The following is a 17,905-nucleotide window of genomic DNA, read 5'->3' as shown; positions in this document are numbered from 1 at the left end:
GGGAGGGGTGTGTGTTAACATTGTAAAAAAAAATTTTGATGACAGACATCTGTACTTTGTCTTTACTTGTACGTTTAGGCAGTTGCCTATATGTCTGTGTTTGATGCTGGATGTATTTGCTTTGACTGGTGATCAATAAAACAATATTGAGCACAAACAAATTGAAGGCTTGGAGAACAGATTCAGATACAAACATTTAAGAAACATGGTGACAGTATGGAGGCAGCAGTCCAAATATGCAAAGTGATTCTTGGCATTGGGGCCAAACAGTCTGAAATGGCAGACATTAAACTGGATAGACTCCACAGAGCCCTGAAGGCAGGAAGGTGAATGCTTCCTGGAGTGCATGATTTTAAGCTCAAAGCAAAGACCGCAGCCAAAGCAAAGGCTGTGCAGCCGCTGAACTGTTTGTAGGCATCACTGGGCACACTGCAAAGGAAGAAAGAATTTAAGTGAGTTACTGCTAAGCTGCAGGGAGATACGGTAATTTTATTTATTCATTTATTTGTTGCATTTGTACCCCCCATTTTCCCACCTATTTGCAAGCTTACATAGTACCAGTGGCGTTCGCCAAGACCGGTTGGAGAAGCAAGTACAATGTGATGTTGTGGTCGAGTAAGGTTCCTGTGTTTCAGGCACGACTGGGATCGAAGAGAGGAGGGGTTAGGTAATGTCCATAACGAGCTTTGGTTTTGCTGTGTTGCAGAGTTCAGGCATTTATGTTGGGTCGGTAGGGTATGTCTTTTTGAACAGGGTGGTTTTTAGTGATTTCCTGAAGTTTAGATGGTCGTAAGTTGTTTTCACAGCTTTTGGGAGTGCGTTCCACAGTTGTGTGCTTATGTAGGAGAATGTGAGATACACATGGCCTTTTCCCTTTCGAATCAGGTTCGTAGTTAGCGACAAAATGTCCAACATAAAACTTGGATAAGGCCTCAAGAAGGCTGGCAGGCTAGGGAGCCTAGAGGTTCCAGATGTGGAGAAGACTCAAAGATTTAGCGAACCAGCAAAATGGCAGCATGTGGCAAAGAGGGGATCTAGACTGCAGTGGAGAAAGGTGGAGGAATTGTGTGTCGGTTACTGAAAAGAAGTTCTTCCACAGCATAGTAATACTTAAGTCTAAATTAACAGATGAGCCATAATTACATTTTGGCAAGGACCCACAATGGAATCAACTGTTTCCCAGAAGATGTCTGCAAATGTTTATACCTTAGGCAAAACCCACTAGTGGAAGAATACAATATTTCCTTTACAGTCGCAAAGAACCTCAACGGTCATAACACAGACTTCTTAATTCAATTAGGGGCACTTTTACTAATCAATGCTAAAAAGTGCGCGGCACTACTGTTAGTGCATGGCTTTACTGCACACTGCAGCCACTTTTAGCGTGGCAGTAAAATGGCCACATTTGCTATCTCTCCCATTAAATGGCCACGTGCTACTTTCTCAATTAGTGCATGGTCATTACCACGGGGGGGGGGGGGGGGGGGGGCCCTTATCACTACTACTACTACTTATCATTTCTATAGCGCTAAGGCACTTATTAACTTGGTGGTAAGGGTTCCCACACTACTCCCGTGGTAATCGGACAGCACTTGACAATGTGCTCGTGCTGATTAGCACAGGGCATGACTACGCTCTGCCCAAGGGCACGCCTCCCGAACTGAAAAATAAGTATTTTTTCAGCACGAGATTAGTATGCGCTGAGCAGTGCATTACCATGGGACACCTCAGCACATCCTACAATAGTGCTTTCTAGTGTAAGGTAGCCACACTCTAATACTATCGCAGCTTAGTAAAAGGGTCTCTTAGTTAAAAAAAATCCTCATTTTCCACACCTATCACAGACTTATAATGTGTCGTAGCACATCAACAGGCACTTTTATCCTGCTCAACCCTGTCTGGAGAACAAACCAGCAGATCAGTATAATATCCAAAATACTTTATTGAAGATACCGTATGTTAGACATATGCCCGACACAGGCCGTGTTTCGCCCAACAAAGGGGCTGCGTCAGGGGCTAGTTAGTATCTTTCTTAAATAAGAACAGTCGCAAATCGCATATCAGAGCAAGGATAAAAGGAATTTCTTTAAAACGCCAGCATAAGCAGCACAAAACAGCGTCTCCTGTTGTGTCGCCAAGTGATCAGTAAAAAGTGTGCTGGTTTTTTAAAGAAATTCCTTTTATCCTTGCTCTGATATGCGATTTGCGACTGTTCTTATTTAAGAAAGATACTAACTAGCCCCTGATTCAGCCCCTTTGTTGGGCGAAACACGGCCTGTGTCGGGCATTTGTCTAACATACGGTATCTTCAATAAAGTATTTTGGATATTGTACTGATCTGCTGGTTTGTTCTCCACGTTGGGTTTTGCAGATCGTTTGCCTTGTTGCTTTCTGCAACCCTGTCTGGAGCCATCTCCATTCACGCCACCAAAGAGTATACTTTTCTGCAACTAACTTCGTAGTAAATCATGGCACACTCTTAGTGCACCGGCTCCCCCACCTTCACTCATTATTCTTGGCACCTTCTTAAGGCAACATGGTGTAACAGTTGACCAAATAGTAACTATGTCATCGACCAATGTGGTTTCAAGTACTTGTTTAAATGGCCAGCTGGCCTGCAGGGCCTCTTGATCCAAGGTGGCCCAATGCTAACACCCAGGTGGGAGAGATACCATTAAGTTTACCTGTAACGTATCATTAAAGATAATAAATAGCAATCATCCAAGGCCCTGCAACAATTCGGTGCAAGGAAGTCAACTCGTGAATCACATAAGGTGAAAAAAGAAAAGCTAAATTCAAAGTCTATCCCCTATGATGAGTTGGTTGCTTGGTTTATTTATTTATGGTCATTTACTATACTGCTTATCAAGCTAAAAAGTGCAGCAAGGCGATTTAGACACTACCTGAACATAATCCGAAGAGGACACTGAACTAATCAAATCCAAGTCTGTTCCACTATGAACAGCACATTCGGTGTGTGTATTGAAATCACCCAATACAATAAGATTCGACAAGTTTAAATCAGAAGGCACCAACTACTCAAAGAATTTGGAATATCTATTGTAGAATGATCCAGTGAGATATCAACACCTCATACCTCCAGAAGTTATTCATTAATACAATTGCTTCAGCAAATTCCAAAAAATAAAAATTAATTTGTGACAAATTAAAGCTACCATGAGCAATTACTAGAACTTCCTTACTTTTCACTCTTGACCTGGCTTCTCATACTAATATATTACTACAGTAGACGGACAAAGCTCATTGTGAATAACATCAGCTCAAATCTCATTCATATCGAAGACATCAATTTGCTTAGATTCAAATAAATAAATCAAGACTGGAACCTTCCTACAAACAGAACAAGCATTTACCAAGGCACACTTATTACTGATAGAATTATCACAATAAATTACATTTAGAAAATCTGACTCAATTTGGATGAATGAGAGTATATGGTCCATACTGCTAAAATGGCTTAAAAATAGGATTTGAATCGCTGCAAATGCCTCTCTCTGAGCTAACAGGAATAACATAAGATCCAGACATCTGCAAATCTAACACAGAAAAATCCAGTACAACAAATGAAGCAAACTGTAAAAAATATGCAAAATGCATGCCTGACAATCTGCTAAATGGGCCACACAAAGGGACATGTCTCCTTCATCAGTGTGCCTGCAGCAGCTCACAACAAACTTCCAGCAATTTAAAGTTATCAATAGAAATCAAACAAAATAAAACATGGAAAAGAAAATAAAATGATACCTTTTTTATTGGACATAACTTAATACATTTCTTGATTAGCTTTCGAAGGTTGCCCTTCTTCCTCAGATCGGAAATAAGCAAATGTGCTAGCTGACAGTGTATATAAGTGAAAACATTCAAGCATTACTATGACAGTCTGACAGGGTGGGAGGAGGGGGGTGGGTAGGAAGTATGCATGGGGACATCAAAGCATGTCATTGATATTCTAACAGGATGGGTGTGGATAGGTGAGGGGTGGGGTGATCAACAGAGAAATACAGCTTTTTGGTTTATAATGGGCTAGGAACTCCAGATCCTTGTTAAGTCCTTTCTGTTGGGTGTTAAAATATTCAATCATTCTGATTTCAAAGGTCTTACGTTCTTGTATGGTTTTAAAGTTACCTTTCAGGATTCTCACTGTGAAGTCACTGGTACAGTGTCCTGGTCCTGTAAAATGTTGACCAACAGGTGTGGGAACCATACCTCCTACCCACCCCCATCCTCCCACCCTGTCAGACTGTCATAGTAATGCTTGAATGTTTTCACTTATATACACTGTCAGCTAGCACATTTGCTTATTTCCGATCTGACGAAGAAGGGCAACCTTCGACAGCTAATCAAGAAATGTATTAAATTATGTCCAATAAAAAAGGTATCATCTTATTTTCTTTTCCATGTTTTATTTTGTTTGATTTCTATTGATAACCTTAAGAGTGGACTAACACGGCTACCACACTCCTCAGCAATTTAAAGGAATGCGGGTTGCAGAACAGTAATATCAAAGGGGGAGTAGAGCTCACCGAACCATCAACAATTAAAGTGCAATGGGCTAGCGGGACACTCACAATTCAATCGCAGCAACAGGAAGAGAGTGGAAATATTCCTATGAGCTAAATGAATCCAAAAAAATGCTTTCAATAATTAAAATCTCTGTATCCAGATGTTAATGCCAAGTTACCTATCATGTCAAACATCAAAGACATTGAGTAAAGCAAACTGAACGTGTTACCTGCTTGCAATATTTTGTGATTGCTGAACCTAGCGGATGTTCACTATTACTCTCCGCAGTCCCCAAAATTGCCAGGATCTTATTCAGCCTCAAGCTCTCCTTCTCCACTAGAACCTTCATTTGCATCACTAACGGTGTTCCATGGGTTATGGTTCCTGTTTTATCAAACATCACCGTTTTCACCTAAAAAGAAATGGCATGGGGCACCAACATCACAGTATCATTTTATAGGTTAATCAGTAAAAAATTCCTCCAAATTGAATATAGCAGGTTAACGTTACCCATATGTTTTCTAGCTTATTTTAGAACCAATATTTGCACAGTCCAATTTAACCAGTTAACACCGAATGTTGGCGTTACTTAGCTAAAAGAAATGCGTACCCCTAGTATGCCTCACATCCCATTAATTTGTGGCTTATCATCAAGTTGTATAGGCAAAATTTTCAATGGTCACCAACCCAGAATTTTGAAATAGCACAACTTATCTAGTTAAGACAGGGGCAAACTAAAAGTGATCTGGGTCTCCGGGCAATAAGGGTCATGGGCCCCTAAACCCCTATAAACTACATGGAACCAGGGAGAGACTGAGACCCCTACTGTTGTGGGCCCTCAGGCAATGCCCTATTGCCCAAATGGTCAGTCCACCCACAGGTTAAGTTAACTGATAAATCGTTTTGGTCCCAATCCTGAAATTGTTCTCTTATTGCCAATTCTTGTTAAGTTCTACACCAATCTACACCTTGTGGGCTGGATATAGTTACAGGGAGTCTGATCAACAGCTCCTTTTGGCTGCAGTCTCATGTTGAAAGCTGAACCTCTTGGTCCGTAACTCCTAACGTGGAACCTTGCATGACGTAGCTATAATTCGGGTTCTTTTTTCCCACATGTGAGCAAGTGCAAGGTGATGCATGTGGGAAAAAAGAACCCGAATTATAGCTACGTCATGCAAGGTTCCACGTTAGGAGTTACGGACCAAGAAAGGGATCTGGGTGTCGTCGTCGATAACACACTGAAACCTTCTGCTCAGTGTGCTGCTGCGGCTAGGAAAGCGAATAGAATGTTGGGTATTATTAGGAAAGGTATGGAAAACAGGTGTGAGGATGTTATATAATGCTGTTGTATCGCTCCATGGTGCGACCGCACCTTGAGTATTGTGTTCAATTCTGGTCGCCGCATCTCAAGAAAGATATAGTAGAATTAGAAAAGGTGCAGCGAAGGGCGACTAAAATGATAGCGGGGATGGGACGACTTCCCTATGAAGAAAGACTAAGGAGGCTAGGGCTATTCAGCTTGGAGAAGAGACGGCTGAGGGGAGACATGATAGAGGTATATAAAATAATGAGTGGAGTGGAACAGGTGGATGTGAAGCGTCTGTCACGCTTTCCAAAAATACTAGGACTAGGGGGCATGCGATTAAACTACAGTGTAGTAAATTTAAAACAAATCGGAGAAAATGTTTCTTCACCCAACGTGTAATTAAACCTCTGGAATTCATTGCTGGAAATGTGGTGAAGGCGGTTAGCTTAGCAGAGTTTAAAAAGGGGTTGGACGGTTTCCTAAAGGACAAGTCCATAAACCGCTACTAAACGGACTTGGAAAAATCCAAAATCCCAGGAATAACATGTATAGAATGTTTGTACGTTTGTGAAGCTTGCCAGGTGCCCTTGGCCTGGATTGGCCGCTGTCGTGGACAAGATGCTGGGCTCGATGGACCCTTGGTCTTTTCCCAGTATGGCATTACTTATGTACTTATGTCACCTCCATGGCTATTCCCAACTCTGAAGAGATCTTCCCCAGCTTAGAACATCTAATTGTAGTCGCAAATGACAGAACAGATTTATTCAAAGTACAACCTGCTTCTCACTAAAAATCTTTCATTTCTTACATTTGATATTTCGTACTTCTATGGTTAGACATTTATACACTGTAGATTTAAGTGTTTATTTTCCAGCTAATTTGAGGTTCTTTGAGAATACAAAAAAAAAAAAAACCCAAACAGGAAAAATTGAAAAATAAAGTCAGTGTTTTTCCAGTGCAGATACCATTTCTAGTGAAATCAAACGTACAAACTGTGCAACAGAGAGTATAGAAAAGACACATAAACAGAGTGGAGTCTCCAAGGAAGGCCAAGAGGGGAGGATGATACCCTTGTGTTCAAGAAGCCTATTTATATTTTATACATTTCATAAGCCATGACCCTAACTATGCAGTAATTCACCAAGGGTAGTGATTTTTCCCTCCTTTAAAGACAAGCTATAAATATGCAAATAAATAGAAAATGTAATTTAAAAACAATACAGGCAAAAGAAATCGCTCTATATAAAAGGCAACCCCAACGTTCTGAAGCCTCCATGGAAGTTGAGGCGCCCGAGATATCCGGTGTGCACTGGAGTGTCTGCACCGCCCTCGCGTCAAAACGTCATGACGTCGAGGGCGGAGCTATGACACTCGACGAGGGCCGAAACGGAAACTCCACAGCGAACAAGGCAAGTAGCTCGGAGGGACGGAGGGAGGGGGCCCCTTGCTAGCGCCCGTTTCATTGCGCTCAGAAACGGGCATTTTTTCCTAGTAAATACATAAACCACATTAGCTAACAATTTTGTTTTTAAAAAATCCCATCCTTATTCTCAAACCCTTAAATCACATGGGGTAAATATTCAGCTGGCGGAGGTGAGCATTTTGCTGATTTCCATCAGCGTTATTCCCGGATATTCAATGCCAGGTCATGTCCAGGCTTTGGCACAGAATATCCAATTTAAAGTATGTGCAGATGATTTCAGTTCTGTGGCTGTTAAGACCTAGAGTTTTGCTTTGACTGTAGCTACTCTTTGCTGGTCCCAGGAAGCTGCTGTCCTAGGTAACCACCTAGTCTTGACTAATTGTTAGGCCAGCCCTGTTTTCAGGTATTATTATTTAAATACATCTAGATAGCAAGAAATTTATATGAGTTCTGGTAAACAGAAGTAGTCTCTGTTACTCCAAGTGACAATTCCTGGATCCCTATGACAAAATTAGCACCCACAGACACTAGAAACACTGAAAAATGCTTAAACACATATGTTGCTGGGAAGTCTGCTTTTCTTTTTTGTTAAATTTGAGATGGGAGTTTAGCAAAGAGTCCTTCACTACTGACCAATGGACAAATGGAGATAGGAGTAGCCAAGGCAGTGATATCACAGGGAGAGGTGCTTATTGAGGGGGGAACTATAATGGAACTATGTTTACAGCATGTCCAAGAAGAGCTGAAAGATTAATTAACAAAAGTAAAAATTGTTTCTAGCTTACCTTATGTGCCATCTCCAGTGGCTCTCCTCCTTTGATCAGTATCCCATTCTGAGCACCTACCCCAGTGCCCACCATAACTGCAGTTGGGGTTGCCAATCCCAGGGAGCAGGGGCATGCAATACACAGGACTGTGATGGAAGCTTGGAAAGCAAAGCGGACTATCACTTCTCCTCTTGAAATGCTCTTGTTGTACCCCTTCAAAACAAACAGAACATTCCCTAAATATAAATAGTACAGCCTCAGCATGACACGCATCTTTACAAATGAGCGACTTAAGTATTCTTGAAATAATCTTCTCTCAAACTGGGTGTTTTAATAACCGTCTCAAGGACTACACATATCTGATGGTCTGATGCAGAAAAATCTCCAGCTTTCTTTGCTTTTTGTTTTTTCAATACCATTCATTTAATGTAAGATTTTTAAAAATATACCTAATGTGCCATGAGCCTTCATTTAAGTCTAGTAGAGATTTTCCCCATATTTTACAACCCTTTCCCACCCCAGCTACTGCAGTGACCACTGCTCCCACTAGCACTGCCACTGTGCAATGGCCGAGTCTCCCAACCCCAGGTCAGTGAACGCTGCTCCCTAGCCTTGGCTGGATCAATAAGCAGAAGCCTGGCCTGGGAATCAAACCCACGTCCTCTGCATAGCACCATATACTACCACCGCTGAGTCCCTAGGCCAGTCCACCTACTATAAGGAACACCAATTGAATGAATGAAAATCCTGTGTTACTCCAAGAATGGTCTTCACCTTAAAAAAGGGAGAGCACTCTTTCTGGACTTGCACACAATGCTCCTTGTCCCACTAAAGGAACGAATTGCGTTCAAAGTATGCACCATGGTCCATAAACTTTTACATGGAGAAGCTCCGGCCTACATGTCAGACCTCATAGACCTACCTGCTAGGAATGCTAAAAGATCAGCACGTACATTCCTCAACCTCCATTACCCCAACTGCAAAGGATTAAAATATAAGTCCACCTACGCAACCAGCTTCTCCTACATTTGCACACAGCTATGGAACGCACTCCCGAAGACCATAAAGACAACGCAAGATCTAACCATCTTTCGTAAACTACTGAAAACGGACCTATTAAAAAAAAAGCATACAACAAACAATCGTCCTAACCTCTAAACAACAACAATGAAGAATAAGACCGAAACGACAGAACCACTGCCCAACACTATTACTCACACCATAATACCATCATCTGAGCAACTACATAAAGCCGACACCTACACAAGACCACAATGTATTCTTCTACCACATACATATGCACTTGATTGAAAAACCAAGTGTTAACAAGTACGCAAGCACACAATGCATTTTTCTACCATGTATGTACGCACTTGATTGCAAAATCATGTGCATATCTAAAGTCCGGAAATGGTAATCGCCATAACGGCAAATGTAAGTAAGCCACAATGAGCCTGCAAATGGGTGGGAAAATGTGGGATACAAATGCTACAAATAATAATAATAATAATAATAATGTATACTCCCTACAGCAGTACTTACCGACTTCTTTTTGCCCAGGACCCATTTCACAGCAAAAAACAGTCCTGCAAACTCAGTCTTTCTTCTGTGCAATGCACACTTTGCTGCTGCAGGCCTCACCTCCCACTGAGTCTTGCAGTGATGCACTCTACTACTAATCATTTCTATAGCACTACTAGATGTAAGCTGTACACATTATATGCAGGTACTTTCAGGGCTCACAACAGAGGGTTAAGTGACTTGCCCAAGGTCACAAGGAGCTGCAGTGGGAATCGAACCCAGGTCACCAGGATCAAAGCCCGCTGCACTAATCATCAGGCTACTCCTCCACTCTCCCAGTTCAGGGTTTTTGTTTTTTTGTTGCTGTAGTCATTACTTCAAATGAAGATTTTCCAACGATCCACAGTTTGAAAACCACTGAGTTATAGTCTTCCACACAATGTTCCCTGCCTTGGTATTAGGGGAATGCACTCCTACAGTTTTCCAGTCAGCACTGCCTATCTTACGTATAGAAGAATAGTCTAAATTTACATAGCAGGAAAAAAGCTAAGTACTATAAAATAAAAACAAGACTCCTTATCTTCAAACAAAAATGCACAACTCTAACAAGATCTAAATCAAAAATAAAAAATGTTCCACTCAGAGAAGCAAAAATTAAATAAAAACATGGAAGCAAAAGCCTCAAAGAGCTCCAAGTCAACGAAGACCTTAAGAGCTAGATTGATCAAAGAGATCTACTCTACATCATCGGCAAAACCCCACAAAATCAAAAATACCCACAAACGGTGTTAAAGAATGTCCAACTTCTTCTATTCAAAAATAATAATACTGTTTGCTAAAACCATTAACTTAGTACACACTTATCAACTCTGTTTTTCATTTCTCATATATCAGCCAACTTCTTAGTGCTGAAATCCCCTGTGACCGACGATGGCCAACATTTCTAAGAAGTTGGCTCATATATGAGGAATGGAGTTGGACATTATTTAACACTGTTTGTGGGTATTTTTGATTTTGTGGGGTTTTGCCGATGATGAAGAGTAGATCTGTTCCATCAATCTAGCTCTTTGTTGACTTGGAGCTCTTTGAGGCTTTTCCTTCCATTTTTTGATTTAAGTTTTGTTTTCTCTTTTTCTGAGTGGAACATTTTTTGTTTTTCATTTAGATTTTGTGTGTCCACATCTATTTTGAGTTTATAGTTAATTCTAACAAGATGCCATTTCATTTGTAGGTGCAGGTATTAAATATTGCCTTGAAATGTGTCAGAAAATGTTCTCGTATTCCAGGCTTCGAAGGCTATAGGACTTCCGTGTGTGGCAATCTTTCAATCAAAAGGCCCTTCCTGTTCCAGCTTCCCTTTGATGACACACACGTCATCTGATTACAGCAGTGCTTCATGTCTGAAGGAAGCACAAAATCACTAAGGGAGCAATTTTATAAATCTTTGTGCAAATGTAAAGTCTGTTTTACATGCAGAAAAGGGCTTATAATTGTGTATCCACCTACAGATGCACAAGGAAAGGCTGAACCTACTTATCTGTGATCTGTGAGCAGACATGCCAGGCGCACAGCTCAGGCAAAGTGCAGGCAGAGTTGAAATGTACACGCATATTTTGTAAAATGCGCGTGTACATCTGTAGAGTGCACACACAAACTTACAACTTCTTCAAGCAGGTGGTACAACTTGTATGTTACAGGGGCTGGATCAGGAAGCGTATTTCATACAGGTACAGGAGAGCTTATGTTGCTGTAAAAAAAACAGGCATAAAACAGGTGCTTTTTTGGGTTCTTTGCATAGGTGCCCTGTTATGAAGTTACTATAGACACAGGCTGATACTCACCTGCATTTAATCAGTCAGAAGAAAATACACGAAGAGGTTATACACAACTATTAGACAGAAAAATAAAGACTTGAAATGTTTACACATCTGTTCATTTTCAAGAAATGTGAACAACTGAAGGTCACTTACAGGAAAATATTTCTCCACAATTTCAAAATCGAGATATCCTATCACGATCCAAGCAATTAAAGTAATAACTGAGACAGCGACAATAAAAGGAACAAAATAGCCACTGATTTTGTCTGCGAACTGCTGGATAGGAGCCTGGAAAAGAATAAAAAGAAGTGAAACCATTACTTCCAAGGATACCACCACCATCAACCTACAGAGAATGGTATTTATGCCAGACTGATACAGCTACCAGCATGGCACCAGGTTGGTGACAGGATCCTCTACTCTTTCCTATTACAGCAGTGCTTATCGATCTTTCTGTGGCCAAAAGCTCACAACCCCCGAACGAAGCAAACTAATGACATCTTATGGAGGGCCTGTCCAGGTAGCGACTCCAAACGTGGGTGATCCAAAGTTTATGAAGTTCTGTGTTACCTCTGCCTTTCCTCAAGTTTTTGTTGCATTCTGATGACCACAGTTGGCAGCTGCTGCAAGTTATTTCTATAATTTATTTATTTATTGCACTTGTATCCCACATTTTCCCACCTGTTTGCAGGCTCAATGTGGCTTACAAAGACCTGTTATGGCATCGCCATTTCAGGGTACAACAGATACAGTTGGTGTTACAAAGATATCAAGGATAACAAGACGATCTAATCAAGCAATTATAGAAAGACGACAATCAGAATAGGGGAGGAGTGGTGATGTGTTGTACTTAGTTATGGATTCTCGTGGTAGGCTTTGTTGAAGAGATAGGTCTTCAAAGATTTGCAAAAGTTAGTTATTTTGTTAATTGTTTTCAAGTGTTTTGGTAGTGCATTCCATAACTGCGTGCCCATGAAGGAGAAGCTGGACGCATGTGTTAGTCTGTATTTTAGTCCTTTGCAGCTGGGAAAGTGTAGATTAAGAAAAGTGCGGGCAGATCTTTTAGCATTTCTGGGTGGGAGGTCCACGAGGTTTAGCATGTATGACGGGGCGTCTACGTAGATGATTTTATGAACAATCGTGCAGATTTTGAACACGATCCGTTCTTTAAGTGGGAGCCAGTGTAATTTCTCTCTTAGGGGTTTTGCACTTTCGTATTTTGTTTTTCCAAATATAAGTCTTGCTGCGGTATTTTGGGCAGTTTGAAGTTTCTTGATGATTTGTTCTTTACAGCCAGCGTAAAGTGCATTGCAGTAGTCCAAGTGACTTAATAGCCCTCAGCATAACTCTTCCAGTCATAATAATCTCCTAACACTAGGCAGCGCTGACTGGCAATGAGGTCTGGTGATGACATTTTCCTGCTTATGCCTGGTACCTGAGTGATATAAAATCCTCCTATAAACTCGGCAGCAAGCCAGCCACTAATAACAGAATACAGCAAGAGTCTTTTTTATCCTACGATAGAAGCATCATTACTGCGATGCTGCCAAACACAACTAACCTAGTGCCTTGACGTTTCAATTTGTAATTAGACATGTAATTAAACTGTGGAAGTCACTGCTAGAAAATGTGGTAAAAGCAGTTAACTTAACAGAGTTTCAAAAAGGTTTGGACAAATTCTTAAAAGAAAAGTCCATAAGCCATTATTAAGGTGGACTTGGGGGAAATCCACTGCCTGTTTATGGGATAAGCAGCATAAAATCTGTTTTACTCTTTTAGTTCACGTTTATTGCGATTTGATATACCGCATCATTGAAATCCTTCTGAGCAGTTTACAAAATATTCTTAAAGAAAGGAAAGGAACTACCAAAAGCAATAGGAAAGAGTCAGTAAAAATAAAAAATACAAAGCTAGGGAAGAAACACACAGAGCACCAGAGGAGGTCTGCCTATGTGCCACATCACACACTAAATAAACTATCATTCTGGAAAGGTTGTATTAAACAAATAAGTTTTTAAGCCTTCCTTAAGCTTGTCTAAGGAGAAATAATGGAAGCTGATTCCAGAGTTGGGGGCCCACAATACCAAAAAACTGTTTGCAAAGCGTATGTGGGAACTTTGAGTAGATTAGATTATGATGATCTTAACGACTAGATACATAGGGAAGAGGAGGACCTCGCTGGCTGATCTGCAAGGTTTCGTTCTGTTTCTGCGAGTCTGGCGTCCTGCACGTTGTACGTGCAGGACGTCAGACTCAGAGAAACAGAACGAAGCCTTGCGCCGGAAGAAGAGGACCTCGGCTGGCGGGGGTTGGGGTCCCCCGCCAGCAAAGGTAGGCAACGGCGGCGGTGGGGGAGGGTTGGCAGCAGGAGGGGGTGTGGTCGAGAGGGTCGTCGGCAGGGGGGTCCAGGCCCCAGTGGCCCCACGTAGCTAGGCCACTGAATCTACCCTACACAAAAACAAAAAAACTATCAAACTTTTAGTGAACTCAATTTTCAGGAAACAGTTTAACATGATGAGGTCAATATTCAAAGCAATTTAACCAGCCAGAAATGGCTCCTGTCCAGTTAAATCGTTTGGTTGGGGCTAACTGCTCATTTTCAGCAGCACTTAAGTAGTCAGTTCCGCTTAAAATATCCGTTTGGCACTTAACTCAAAACCAGCTATTTTGTGGGCATTCCAAGGGTGGAGTCAGCACTTAACCAGTCAAGGTAACAACTGCATAAATAGGACTGCAAAACAGTCAGTCCTATCTTTATGTGGTTCGCCATACCCGGTTAAGCACTAACCAAAATGATAAAGGGGGTGGAACTCCTCCCATATGAGGAAAAGCTAAAGAGGTTAGGGCTCTTTAGCTTGGAAAAGAGACGGATGAGGGGAGAAATTATTAGAAATCTATTAGATTGTAAGCTCTTTGAGCAGGGACTGTCTCTCTTTGTTGGATTGTGCAGCGCTGCGTAGCCCTAGTAGCGCTCTAGAAATGTTAAGTAGTAGTAGTAGTATTACATATAGCAGTGATTTAACCAGAGCTGAGATTGTGATGTCATAATGCCTCATTCCACCAATGCCTAAGAGCCAACCTCATCAGTGAGGTCACAATGGCTTGATTGTCCTATATTTGTCTCACTCTTATCTATTAGATTGTAAGCTCTTTGAGCAGGGACTGTCTCTCTTTGTTGGATTGTGCAGCGCTGCGTAGCCCTAGTAGCGCTCTAGAAATGTTAAGTAGTAGTAGTAGAAATGAATGAGGTCTACAAAATCCTGAGTGCTGTAGAACGAGTAGAAGTAAATCGATTTTTTACTCGTCCCAAAAGTACAAAGACTAGGGGACACTCAAGGAAGTTACACGGAAATACTTTCAAAACAAATAGGAGGAAATATTTTTTTCATTCAATGAATAGTTAAGCTCTGGAAATCTCTGCCAGAGGATATGGTAACAGCGGTTAGCGTATCTCGGTTCAAAAAAAAAAGGTTTGGACAAGTTTCTGGAGGAAAAGTCCATAGTCTGCTACTGAGACAGACATGGGGAAGCCACTTCTTGCCTGGGATTGGTAGCACGGAATGTTGTTGCTATTTGGGTTTCTGTCAGGTAGTTGTGACCTGAAATTGGCCACTGTTAGAAACAGGATACTGGGCTGGATGGACGACTGGTCTGACCCAGTATAGCTGTTCTTACGTTCTAATGGAAATTTCAATGCTGGAGCCTGGACATGGCCCGGCACTGAATTTCTGGGCACAACACTGGCAGTGATGAGCAAAACGCTGAGCACTGCCAGCTGAATATCAGGCCCAATGAGGGTACCATAAACCACTGCATTACATCTTTCAACAATCAATTATTTCACTTCAGATATTTGAAAACGTTATAACACTGCAGGGTCTAATCACACACGATTCAGAACTGCTGAAAATATCTCAACGGTTAAGGCGAAGATAAGTGATGTAGAAGCATTTAGCTGTGTAGGGTCTAAATTATGGAATTCAGTTCCTTTAGAATAATGGCAATTGAGTTGTTATGGGATCTTCAAGAAAAATTGAAAACGTGTTTTTTCAATGGGTATTTTTAAATACATATAGCTGAAGGTTATTGGACACACCCCAACTCCCCTCTTCCTCCCTAAGTTCCCTAATTTACTACCTTACATGAACCTATTCTACTACAATGACACCTGTATTTGTTATTCTGGAACTGGCGAACACCACTACGGTCCTATGTAACCCACATTGAGCCTGCAAATAAGTTGGAAAATGTGGGATACAAATGTAACAAATAATAATAATAATTCTAAATGTATATGAAGACAACAGAAGTGCCATGAGCCACACACACCAAACCAAACCTTTTAAAAATGTTTCTACAGAACCAATCTGCATGATCAGTGTCACAGTTAAAGGCAGCTTACCTTGGATGTCTGAGCCTCTTCCACGAGTTTGACTATCTGGGAGAGGGTTGTGTCCGCTCCCACATGGGTTGCAACGATCAGCAGAGAACCGTTCTGGTTGATGGATCCAGCGATTACAGAACTACCAGGTTTCTTAGTGACCGGCATCGCCTCGCCTGAGAAATAAGCGCAGTAAAAACATCACTAGTTTAGCAGGACTACGCCTTTATCAATGTTGCATGTTTTGACAGACATCAAATTTCTAATCCTTTCTTCCCACCGTGGGGTTTAAATACTGCTCCTGATTTTATATGTGTGCTTTTTAAAAATGATATTTCAGTGCATCTTGGTATTTGTGTTGCAAGGTTTTTTTCACTCAGCCCTTATAACAAAACGACATCTGACAAAAAGCCTTATTCCATACATAAAATAGGGGAAAAGTTCAGTCCTAACTTTTACAATCAGAAAAAAAAATCCTTCAGGGCACAGCCCCGGGTTGGCTGGGGCTCAAGATTCTGCGGTGATATCCATGGAACCAGAGGACGGGACAGGACCAGGGAGAGGAGGTTAGTCATTTTTTATTTATGTTTCTCCTGTACCTTTCATAGATCTGTGGATAGAACAGGTAATAAATATTTTAACACCTGGTAAGCAGAATTAGAGGCCATGATACAGGGTTCCAGAAAGAGCCCACTTGTATGGCTCTGGGCCTCAGGACAGTTGCAGAAATAATGGAACTAAGAATAACGGGAAGAGGTATCTATGAAAGTAATGGAAAATTCCTGGGTATGGCACTAGCTTCCCCGTACTGGTTCTGATGAGGGGCTGGAAGGAAAAGAAGAAAGGTGGATTATTAGGCCACAACAACAAAAAACCCAAGAGAAAACAACACTAAGGGGTAATCAGCCAGCAGTGATGAGCACTTTATTTAGCTGCTGCTGGTTTTATGCCCCAATATTCAATGTCAGGCCAAGTCCGGGTACCATCATTATGCAGCCAGCTATCTCTTTAATTTATTTATTTTGGTGCATTTTTACCCCACATTTTCCCACAAGAGCAGGCGCAATGTGGCATACATTAATTGAAAAAGATACAATACAGTTCAGGGATGGCACAAATACGGGTATGACAGGAGGGGATGGAACATGGGATAACACGGGGTGAATGATGAGGGCATAGCAACCGGTGAATAACCGTGCACAGTCAACAGAGGTTAAGCAAAGGAGTTGCCAGTGGAATAAGCCTTGTCGAACAAGAATGTTTTTAAGGTCTTCTTGAGCAGTTGGTGGTCGACTAGCTCATTCAGTTGTTTTGGCAAAACATTCCAGGATTTTGGATTGATGTAGATGAAGGATGAAGCAAAGACGGTCTTGTATTTTACATTCCTGCAGCTGGGATAATGGAGATTGAGGTAGTACCGTGCAGTTATTAGCGCATTTCTGGAAGGTAGATCAATTAGACTGCGCATATATTCAGGGGCTTCACCATATATTATCTTGTGTGTTAGTGAGCAGATTTTGAATGTAATACAATCTTTTACAGGGAGCCAGTGTAGCAGTTAAATGCAATATTCAGCACTTTAAACGCCTAAGCAATACTGCATAAAAATAGGATTGTTTTATGCGGTACAATCTGGCTACTTAACTTAGGCAGTCAAGCGCACAACGTTGGTTCTTAACCCCATAATTGCCGACTCTGCTCCCGGCTTTCAGTTTAGTGGTCAGTTCTGATATTCAGTGGCACTAACCAGTTAAGTGTCACTGAACATCAGCAGATGGCCCCACACAAGAGATTTCACTGGGCTGGAGCCTCTCCTGGCCCTTTAAATTGCATTGAATATTGACCCCCCCCCCCCCCCCATAAGAGTATAATAGTAAACATTATCACAGCAACAGTAAACATTATCACGCGGACCTCACGCGTCACCTAGATAGGATTTTATATAGTGCTGGGGAGGAGACGGCTGTCTTGGTACATGTGGGTACTAATGACATAGGAAAATGTGGGAGAGAGGTTCTGGAAGCAAAATTTAGGCTCTTAGGTAGAAAGCTGAAATCCAGATCCTCCAGGGTAGCATTTTCTGAAATGCTACCTGTGCCACGCGCAGGGCCCAAGAGACAGGCAGAGCTCCAGAGTCTCAATGCGTGGATGAGACGATGGTGCAGG

At 41.6% G+C, this 17,905-nt stretch overlaps 1 protein-coding gene across 3 annotated transcripts in view; it reads right to left on the bottom strand.

Annotated features, from left to right (window-relative positions):
* ATP7A (ATPase copper transporting alpha) overlaps positions 1-17,905 on the bottom strand; it is a 179,282-nt gene that overhangs the window by 28,909 nt on the left and 132,468 nt on the right. For all 3 annotated transcript variants that reach the window (XM_030210064.1, XM_030210065.1, XM_030210066.1), the window contains exons 13-16: positions 15,761-15,915; positions 11,512-11,646; positions 8,039-8,233; positions 4,754-4,936 (exon numbers count right to left, since the gene is read on the bottom strand). In XM_030210064.1, coding sequence (XP_030065924.1) covers positions 4,754-4,936; positions 8,039-8,233; positions 11,512-11,646; positions 15,761-15,915 — 668 coding nt within the window. The remainder of the gene's footprint in view (positions 1-4,753; positions 4,937-8,038; positions 8,234-11,511; positions 11,647-15,760; positions 15,916-17,905) is intronic.

The sequence above is a fragment of the Microcaecilia unicolor genome, chromosome 7, assembly GCF_901765095.1.
Source record: "Microcaecilia unicolor chromosome 7, aMicUni1.1, whole genome shotgun sequence".
Classification (NCBI taxonomy): domain Eukaryota; kingdom Metazoa; phylum Chordata; class Amphibia; order Gymnophiona; family Siphonopidae; genus Microcaecilia; species Microcaecilia unicolor.
Note: the sequence above shows the minus strand (reverse complement) of the source record. Positions and strands in the feature narration are given on the sequence as shown.